The 10,805-nt window shown below is 33.5% G+C and overlaps 1 protein-coding gene across 2 annotated transcripts in view; it reads left to right on the top strand.

Annotated features, from left to right (window-relative positions):
* The first annotated feature begins 2,181 nt into the window (after window positions 1–2,181).
* Window positions 2,182–10,805, top strand: part of LOC129001963 (uncharacterized) — a 367,836-nt gene continuing 359,212 nt past the window's right edge. For both annotated transcript variants that reach the window (XM_054429415.1, XM_054429414.1), the window contains exon 1: window positions 2,182–2,530. In XM_054429415.1, the coding sequence (XP_054285390.1) occupies window positions 2,446–2,530 (85 nt within the window). In that variant the 5' untranslated portion in view covers window positions 2,182–2,445. The remainder of the gene's footprint in view (window positions 2,531–10,805) is intronic.

The following is a 10,805-nucleotide window of genomic DNA, read 5'->3' as shown; positions in this document are numbered from 1 at the left end:
ATAAAGGAGTTGAAATGATTGATAGGGCAATAAAAAGGTCGATTAAGGATCTAGTCATAAAATGATTAAACACGAAGATATTCGGTCAAATCAAACGGACTAAGGTTTCAGGTCTTTTTTTGTTCTTCTTTTTTTCAGTCAGCTCAGCTCGGCCGGCGCTGCCAGTGCCAGTCTGCTGTGCAAACAAACAAAGAGTTCAAACATGGTCTACGAACCATGAAATACAAAGAGGACCAAATATGAGCAAAAGAATTCCGTAGATTATAAAGAAATATTTATGTCACTACATTTTAGATTTTTTAGTGTGCTGCCAACTACTTTGTTTTAAGTTAAAGTGCCTGCCACAAACCGCCGTAGAAATATAGGACATTAAGAAATCTTTGTTCAAAAAAAGAAAAAAAAAATGTAAATTATTTGTTTGTTAGCCTATTGTATCAATTGGACCTCACCGACAAGTTTTATAAACTTGGTGAGGCCAGGCTGTTGTAATTTTCAGAATAAATATATTTGTATTTGTATTTGTATTTGTATTTTGTTGAATGTTTGGAAATAGTTATTTGTGTAACTAGCGGGAAAAGTGGCACTTTGCGGCTCGTGCGGAATGATCTCGAGTGCAGCAAAGGCCTTTTGCACTCTTTTTACACATTATATTTTTCTTACAATCACTATAAAGAATAAATAATTAGTCTTTCAAACACTATACAACACGTTTTTAGGTTCAGCTGGCAACACAAATAGGTGCCCTAGATAAAGTAGTACCCGGTCCGTATAACTCCGCTATTTTTCTTCGTCAAGAAATGTGCTCCGCGTTTTGAGAATATAGTTCCGTATGTTTTTGTAATTTTAAGTGGTTTCCGCGCGTAAAAAAATGTCTTTAAAGGTATTTTATTGTTTATTAAGATCGTAGGAATGTTTTAAAAACGTTTAAAAGAAAAGTCAAGAAAGTTCAGAAATACTGAAACTATAAACACGAAATGACAGGTTAAATCGTAGTTATAATAGCCAATCAGCTGCTCATAGTATTATTATCTTTAGGTGTTGCCAACCTATTTCCAAGCGTACATGGATTACGTGCATAATAGAACCACGCTATTTTGTGTTGTTTCGTTGGAATCCTGATGTGCGACAAAGTATAAGCCGTACGACAAAGTATAAACCGTACGGCAAAGTATAAATATGCTGCAATTAGCAGCTTACTGTACTATAAACAGTACACGGAAGCCAACTTTGTCGGGTGACTGTAGGAAAAGTAATTATAGTTAGTTAAATTTTGCCGTATGATAGCTAAAGATGGCTAGACGTGAATTTTAAAGTGTTTGCCATAAATAATTCAGAAATATGTATCGCGTAATGAACCCAAACGAATGAAATGATTTGCTTTTAAACTCACGAATCACGTAAACATTCAGGGTCTGAAGCAGACTTTAGATTTTTAACAGTTTTGAAATTTCCCTATTAACACCCATCAATTAACTAAAAATTGAAATTTATCGAAAATGACCTAAACGATTTTTATATAAATTAAGTATTTAGGCTAATAGACTTTAAATAAAAAAAATGGTTTCAATCCTATTACTGTACAAATTACGGTTCAACAGTTATTGTAACTTATGTTATTTTCCCCCAAAACAAATCTGATAAATAATTATTATGATACAGAAAATCTGATAAAAAAGTCAGTTTTATTCGAACCAATTATTTGAACTATTTGATATAATGCCACTGGTAAACCCAATCTGTAGCAGCTTGTAAACAGTTTCAAGCTAGAGCCTAAACCAATAGGAAGTTTAGTTGAAAACTTAAGTAAAACAATGAATCACAAAAAAATCCAAAGGTACATTTATTCCCAATTTATCACAACCCTCATTCCATCAATAACACATTACTTGAGCTATTCGCTTTGCAAACGATAGCAATAAATCTGACAAAACCATTCGACATCCGCTCAATTTGACTCGTAAGCCATTAGAGCACGCCTACAAACCGAGCGTCAAATGACGTGAGAGGTGATATGGGCGCATACAAGCGTGGGTAATTTATATTTAACACCGGACTAATACCTGGTACAAGGTAAACGATTGTCAATACACATTAGAAGGCCTGCTGGAGAGTGGCGCTGCTAGCGGAGACGCTGGGAACTTAGTGGGAGCGGCGCCGCAGCCCAGTGTTCCCCTCGCAGGAGTCCCGGTAACATCGTGTGTGTTAGTGATACACCTCTACCCAGTGTGTCAAGTGTGGAAGATTGTGCAAGGGTGTTCGTATCAAAGGTTTAGGAAACATAGGGTGGAAACTTAAATCAAATGAACGTTGCAAACATCTCAACATTAGTCGTTAAACGACTCCTATCAAATGTCTAGGATTTAAAATTTGTCACATAGTTTTTGTGTTTAAACAATGGTGTTTGATGTGCATCTATCTCGCCGGTAGTGTGAAATATTTGTAGACATGTTCGGTATGCAGCAACTCAGACTTGCCTCAAGCCTGTTTCTGCATCTTGTCACGGCGTTTATGGATATCGACCTAACTAAAGGTACGTTCACATTGGATTGACTTAGAAAAATATTAGGAGTAGTATAGTTACTCATTGTACTGGTTTTGATACTCCGGAATCTATGCGTTATTAAGTAACGTGTAAAAGGAAAATAGTTGATATATGTAATATTTTAAAGCTTGGAAAGTGTTTGAGAGTAAAATATGAAATGGGTTGAAATCTTGTTTAGTTATTAATTTTACGTTTTAGGTACTTGAATGTCAGTTTCAAGACGTTTGAAATTAAATGTCACTAAATAAAAAGTGCGTTATAGGATTCTCCTTGAAAATCCCATCAAACTACGTTCCTTAATGGAACATACACTTATTATGAATTTGTTGTAGATGACCCTTATTTTTACCTTTGATTATTGCTACTCGAATTTTACTATTATTTATGAGTTGTACCTTAAATGTGCAACTATTCCTTGGGTGGGGGGCAAAATAATCATCCATTTTTAAACCGATGACCTTATTTAAAACAACATTTTACTGGGACTAATCTATATATTACATTATTTTCGCGAATATTTGCGACATAAAAAACGTGTTGGAAGCATACAGTTTTATTTTTTGTATTTAACGGCTAAAATCTAAAATCCAAAAAGGAATTAGACGATAGCACAACATTATAGTGCGTGCTTAAATCCCCTTTTAAATTAAATATAGGCATAGAAATAAATCAAATGCACATAGATTTGTCTTGTTTGATGATAGCAAATCTTAGAATTTAAAATCCAATAAAATATTTGCTTGAATTGTGCTCATATCTTATAATGGCATATACTAATGAACTTAGAGGTAACTAAATAATAGTGGTTAGTTGTAGGAAACGAAAGTTCTTAATTCATTTCAATCTTTCTTTACGTATGCAATCCAAATAATTTGTAAATTAATACTATAACAGAAAAAAGGTTCAAGAGTTTTAAGCAAGCATTTGGAGCTTGCTGCGGATATTTTTGTCTTGACGGAGCATCAAAGGCGTGAGGAGGATATTCACTTTTTTAAGTTTGAGGGATATAGCCTTGTTGACTCATATTCTAGAAATCTTCATAAGGGAGGTGGTGTAGCTATCTACATTAAGGATCATCTCAGTAAATTTGTATCAAGGTTCAGGCCTACTTGGGTTAAAAATTTGTGCAGCGATTTAGACTTTGAAGTTGTAATGGCTAAGATATGTATTGGTGTTTTCATTCTATTTGTGATTGCTGTATATAGGTCACCTAATGGAAACCTGTCCACTTTCTTGGAAAATCTTGAAGTTGCGTTAAATAATATTCCAAAAAGTGACAGGGTGAGAGTTTGTATACTGGGTGATCTGAATATAGACACTTTGAATGACAGTAATGAAAAGAGAAATTTGTTGGATCTGACTGAATCTTTTAGGTTAGTGGATATTTTAGGCCATTTGCCCACTAGAGAAACTTTATCATCTTCATCTTCTATTGACCATATAATCACAGATGTTAAGTTTACAGAAGCCAAAGTGATAAATGGTTTTATATCTGATCATTATGCACAATATGTAGATGTTAAAGCTGTTGTAGCTTACAATTGTACTGATACATTTTTGTACAAGCGCAAATTTAATGAAGTAAATGTAGCTAGCCTTAGACATAGTCTGTCCAGGGAAACTTGGGATCCAGTTTTTGTTCATATGGATGTTAACGATAAATGGAAGGCGTTTTTTGACATCCTATTGTGGCATTTAGATGTAACTTGTCCTGTAACTAAAATTAAAAAGAAAGGTAATGTTCATAATAAAGCTGTAAGTAAAGTGGTTCTGAGTGAACATACATTAGGTTTGCAGGAAAGTATGATTAATATGCATACTATTTTCAAACAAACTGGAAGTGAGATCTACAAGGCAAGGTACACACGACTTAAGTATCTTTTTCGCAAAGAAGTAAAATTGGCAAAATCTGAACATATCAGATCTAAAATAACTTCATCAGATAATGTTTCTAAGAGTGCATGGTCATTTGTAAATAGCATTAGAAGTAAGCCTGGTTTGGAATCTGGGCCTAAGAGAAACATATCCCTTGTAGAAGGTAATGAGGTAATTGTGGATCCTGTTGCTGTAAGCCAACATTTTAATGACTATTTTGTAGATATTGTTAAGAATGATGCAGTAGAAAACGAGCTTAACTTGTTTCAAAACCAGGGTACTGATTTTATCAATACTCACTGGGGAGTTCCACTAACTATTAGTAATGAATCTGTTGTTTTGATCATAAATAGCTTAAACAACAAAAGCTCTTCTGGCTGGGACAGCATATCTCCAAATTTGTTAAAGAAATGCAAATCTGAACTGGCTCCTATTTTGGTGCATTTGATTCAGACTGTGTTATCAACATCTATCTTTCCAGATCCACTTAAACTCACAATTGTTAAACCATTGTATAAGAAGGGGGTAAAGACAGATGTTCAGAATTATAGGCCTATTTCTCTCACGTCTACTTTTAGTAAAGTAATCGAGAAGTTTGTTCTTGGGTGCCTAATACAATTTTTTGATGATCACAAAATTTTGTCAGATTTTCAGCATGGCTTTCGGAAGGGTCGGAGCACTATCACTGCTGCTGTTGATTTTGTTCACACTGCTCTTGAAAAACTTGATGAAGGTTGTAAAGTGGCAGCGCTTCTGCTAGACCTTTCGAAGGCCTTTGATCGGGTTGACCATTCTATCTTATTGGCAAAACTGATTGGCTATAAAGTTCCAGGATGGTTGGTGAGTCTGGTGGAATCTTATTTAAAAAATCGCCAACAATGCACCACAGTTTCTTTTGATGACGGTACGACAGAGAGAGAACATAGGTCGGAAACACGAGTGGTAACCTCAGGGGTTCCGCAGGGCTCAATTTTAGGACCTTTTCTGTATATAGTTTATGTAAATAGTTTTATTGTCATGGATAATGTTTTTGCATGTATGTATGCAGATGATACTTCTGGTCTGTGCTGGGCAAACAATATGGTAAATCTTAAAGCTTTATTAACCAATTTTTCTGAAGCTGCCAATGCTTATTTTTTGGAAATAGGTTTAAAGGTAAACTTAAGTAAGACTGATCTTGTACATTTCTCAATTGGTCGCAATGTTCCGGCTTTTAGCATCTCAGGTGATAATATGACTCTGGAAGGTAATGATTTTTGTAAATTTCTTGGAATATTTTTTGACAAACATTTTACATGGGATAAACACATTGACCATGTTGGTGCTAAAGTCTTGAGTGGTATTTCTTTGCTAAGAAGACTTTCAAACTATTTGGACTGTGAAACATTAAGGTCAGTCTATTTTGGAGTGGTGTATCCATATCTAGCTTATGGGCTTGTCCTGTGGGGAGGTTCTTTTCACACCTATACCAAAAGAATTTTTCTGTTACAAAAAAGAGCTGTACGTTTGGTAGCAAAAGTTAGCCCAAGGACTCATAGCAAAGGCATTTTTGTGTCACACAACATTATGACTTTGTACGCAATGTATGTATACCAGGTTATATGTTTAGTTAAATTTAGCTGTAGTTCTGGTATTTTAATTGCTAATGTAGGACAAATGCATGACCATAACACTAGACAGTGTAATGATTTTTTCAGAGTGAGAAGACATTTCAAAAGGACAGAGAATAGCCCTTATGTCAAGGGAACAATTTTTTTCAATAAGCTACCAAACTCCATAAAGAAACTAGAAGGTAAAAACTTCAAAATGGAATTAAAAAAATGGCTTATTAATAAATGCCCAGACAGCCTTGAAATGATTTTTTAAGTTGAAGGTATGCCTATTGTGTAAGTAGATTGGTTTGTTTGCCTCAACAGGATTGTTTTATTGTAGAGTAGAAAGCATGGTTTTGTTCTTTCTAACTTAAGTTTGAGTTTTTTTTGCATGGTTTGCACTGTATGATATGCTACTTATTTTATAATCTAAGTATTTTGACGATTGCAATGCATGTTATATGATGTTAAAAGCAATAAAGACATTTCATTTCATTTCATTTCATTTTAGCAAGAGTAATAAGCATGTAGTTATTTATGATTTGAGTAATAATCCTAAACTACACTATAAATATTGTCTGGGTAGCCGAGTGGTTTTAGTGCTCGCCATCAAATCTGAAGATAGCTGGTTCGAATCCAAGCGAGATGCAATTTGTCATCGGGCTATGATTTAATGATGCTATCTAACAAACATGTTGGACGTTAGATAGTATTAAGACTAGGTTAAGATCGTAAAACGTAGAAAAACCATTGGCGTAAAAAAATAATAATTTACGACAAAACTGTTTCCTTAGATATTACGGTATTGATAATTTCATCAGGTTGTTAAATGCACACATGTAAGGTATTCAATGAAAATATGGTTTTAGGCCTAGTTGTTTGTATATGTACATATAAAAGAAATGTAAACCAGGGAACTTAAAAAAATGTTCGGCTTGTAGATAGCATAATTATTTTCTCATAGAACTTGTTGTGGACAAATTGTGTTGAAAAACACTCCAAATGTAAAGCAATTTCATGCCATGAATGGTGGAAGCTTTTGACAACAAACACACCCAAGGCCTCTCAAGTGTTTACGAGAGTCCTAAGACAACGAATGGCGTAGAACACTTGAATAATCTGCGGAAGGGTTCTCGACCTCGAAATATAGTATCATGAACATTCACTCTTTTCTATTGATTTGTTTCCTTTCGTGTTAAGTATATTTTTCAAGTTTTGTGTTTGAAATTTACCCAAACATGGTTTTAGTATCCTCTTACGTTGCTTAAGTTGACTTTTAACGAATTTCCCCATAAGGAATTAGCTATTAGCGTAGGTTTCATGGTAAGACATAGACCCAGGACCGATTTTATCGTTCGTATGATGTTCTCAGAGCCCCAAAACAACATCAGTTAAATTTCTCATTTAGGGTGTATAAACTCTCTTTTAAAGACTAAAGCATAAAACTAGAGCTTAAAAACTAAAGAAATAGTTTATTGAAACATTGTTGTATGCCTACCTATCGCGGAAAAGAAAAACAATATTAGAGCACAAAATTCTATGTTGTTCTTATGGAGAATTAATAACCTGTTGTAGTCTGAAATGTTTATGAGAATATTTTAATTGAATTTTATTTTTGTTCATACAATCCATTTATTCAATGAACAATTTAATAAAAGACACACCTGATTACCTTCCATATAGCACTAACCTTAAGTAGGCCTACTCATTCAATTTAATGTTATAGAGGAAATAAATCTGAAAATTTTGAGGAATATATTAGTGGGAATCCACCCTGGTTTATGGAAATTCGCTTAGTCTGCAGGTTTGCTGTGGCGGGGATATTCACTGACACTCTAGATAAAAGTATTCACACGAGTAATTTAAAATAATTAATAATTAAAATAGAAATAATTAAAGTTTTTATATACATAAGTTTGTTTTAAATATATGTTACATCCAATCGTGCTGCACTCTATATGGATTCATCGATACAAGCTTTTTGTGTTTATAAATTGACTAAATTGCTTTTTATGTCAATAATGAGGAAAAAATACTGAAAGAACCGGCTTTCTCTAGTGAATACTGTGTACAATCAAAAGAAGAAAATTGTTTCTAAAAATATAAAAATAAGAAAGTATTTGTCGTGGGAAGATGATTGGAACGCTCACTGAGGGGCAATAAGTAGGCTTGAGTACACCATTACATGAAAGGACCTGACAGGCAATCGGAACATTGAAATATTCTTTCTGTTAATCTTAACAAGAATGACGTCAAACGTTTGAACACAAGACTTTGTCTTAAAAAAACCTTAACAAGTAATAGTTATTGCATTTGGTGCCATTTTAAAGTCATAACCTTAAAATACATGTTAAAATCTCAAATCAGTATAAAGCTTGTCTAAAAGAAGTGTATCTTAAAATTGAAACACTATGATGTTCATACATCAGAATCGTCAAACGTCTGTTCCCTTCGTGGTATTTATTTACTCTACTTTTATAATAAGTATAATATACTTATGTAAGCATTTTTTTATACAGGATGTAATGACAAATAACATGTTAGCAAAAGTTAGTTTTTAAATTGTGTTTTCTTCTTGTACTAATTTATAAAAAGAACACTTACCACATTTTGTAGGAAAACATCCCAAGATTTTATTGCAAAGAGTTTATTATTTAATTTAATCATTTATCTGATTAAATGTAAAACGAAAAACGGATATCAAATTATGGTATTGTTATTTTGCCAATCTTAGTAGCCTAAAAAAACAAACAAAAAAATAGATAAATAATCTAAAAAATAAAAAAGACAACTTATTAAAAAATAAAATTTAATGAGTGAGAGTTATCAAATTTTGCACAACTCCATAAAGATATACAATACTCATAAATGTAGAGACATTTATTTACCTTGCAAAAGGATTACATGGTATTCAACGTTCACCAATTGGCACTTTTAATCCTCGATGACCTCTAAGCGTAGGATAAAAATTGAAAGTTTAAATTTCGTGTGTTTTAAGCTGTTTTGATGTACTTTAGGATTCCAATAATTTTCATTTGCAGTTATAGTCTCTGGATCGTTATTATACATTGTTAAAATATAAGGCTTACCTTACGGTGCAATTTGTTTTATTGTGGAGACCTACGTTTCTACGTCGAAAAACGATATCATCAGTCCTTTGACTCATACTCAGTGGCGTAACAAATTTGTACGGGCCCCCCTGCAAACTTATTTTTTGGGCCCCCCTCTCATGAGTTATTTTTAGACCACCAATACAACATAATCAAACGCCCACCCCCTTCCCCCAGAGTTATTTTTGGACCACCGATACAATGATCAAACAGATTATTCATAAAAAGAGTGGTAAATAAATTATGAAAAAAATCTTAAATTAAGAATTTAAATATTAAGTTATGGGCTATGTTCCATAAAAGGATGTATTAAGTATTTCAGTCGTGGTTTAATAAAAGTGTTACATCACTTCATCATTATATAAATATTAGTGATTGTAAATAGTTTTGAAATCAAATTTAAAAAACCCTTTTTTCCATCGTCTATCAGAATGTACTGTATCAAGGAGGTTAAACATTTTACATTTAATTTATCACACATGTTATAATTTTTTATTACCCTGATAATTAGACTAATTTGTTAATTACAAGGCAAAAATGTGGTTCGAATTCCCCTATTAACCCCCTTAGGCCCCTTAGTTGCCTTTAGATGTATTGGCATTAATTAACATCTGTGTCTAAGGAATATGTCGGCCTTAGTCCCTTTCAAAACTAAAAGGTTGGGCCACTCAACCTACACTCATCTCCGTTAATTATTGGCTTAAAATACCTACATTGGTATGGTCACCATTTCAAAGTAAAGTACTAAAGGCAATCAATCAATTATTTAAGATGGGGACGCCACTATGTGCGTATTTAACCCAAATATGAATGAAGGATGAGAAAGTGTTAATTTATTAGGTTAGTTTAATCTTTGGTTATAATTATCTCATACACTAAAAGCTGGTTAATTTAATAGATTAACGTACTTTTATCACATGCTAAAATAGCCTATTGCATTTTTTATTTTATCTTTGTCTTTACTGTATATTTCAAGCGTCTTATTATGTTGTAAGTGTTTATCTTACAACAAATGTCTTTAGTATTGGTTAATTGTGAGTTAAAATAAGATATGGGCTAACAAACACAGCCAGCAGAGTACCAGTATATTGTATTTAAAAAAATACAATCAATATTAGGACAAAACTAAAATGTAAAATAATACAATATTAAAAGCCCCATCCAACGTTCATGACTACAGGTTCCAAAGTAACAAAATGTTTGCAGACGACATAAGCAGTGTACGAAATCACCGAGAAGTAAAATATTTCTCGGTGACGAAAGTAAGATTGCATAATAATCAAAAACCCACGTTATAAAACTTTAAATTTGTTACCCTAGTTCGTAATCACTGAAGAGGCCTAACGAAATTAAACGATAACTGATAACAACATATTATTAATAACATCAATGTTATTACTTGTTCAATACAATTATTGAATGATTTATAATACATTTAAATAAAGAATGAACTTCAATTTTTCGGCCTCCATTCGTCTCACGGGCTCGTCTGCCCGCCGTTTCCCGCTCACCGGTTCGCGGGCCCCCTCAGCTCCCGGGCCCCCTCAGCTCCCGGGCCCCCCCGCATCGCGGGCCCTGCGGGCCCTTCTGTTACGCTACTGCTCATACTTAATCTAAGAGTTTGTTGGAATATTTATTTCACCACACACAACTACTCCTTCAAATCATAGAATAAATTTGGGAACC

This window comes from Macrosteles quadrilineatus, unplaced genomic scaffold (assembly GCF_028750875.1).
Source record: "Macrosteles quadrilineatus isolate MER2022 unplaced genomic scaffold, UCM_ALF_1.0 Scaffold_9__3_contigs__length_116548681, whole genome shotgun sequence".
In the NCBI taxonomy this organism is placed as follows: domain Eukaryota; kingdom Metazoa; phylum Arthropoda; class Insecta; order Hemiptera; family Cicadellidae; genus Macrosteles; species Macrosteles quadrilineatus.
The sequence above is the reverse complement of the archived record's forward strand: the minus strand, read 5'-3'. Positions and strand labels throughout refer to the sequence as shown.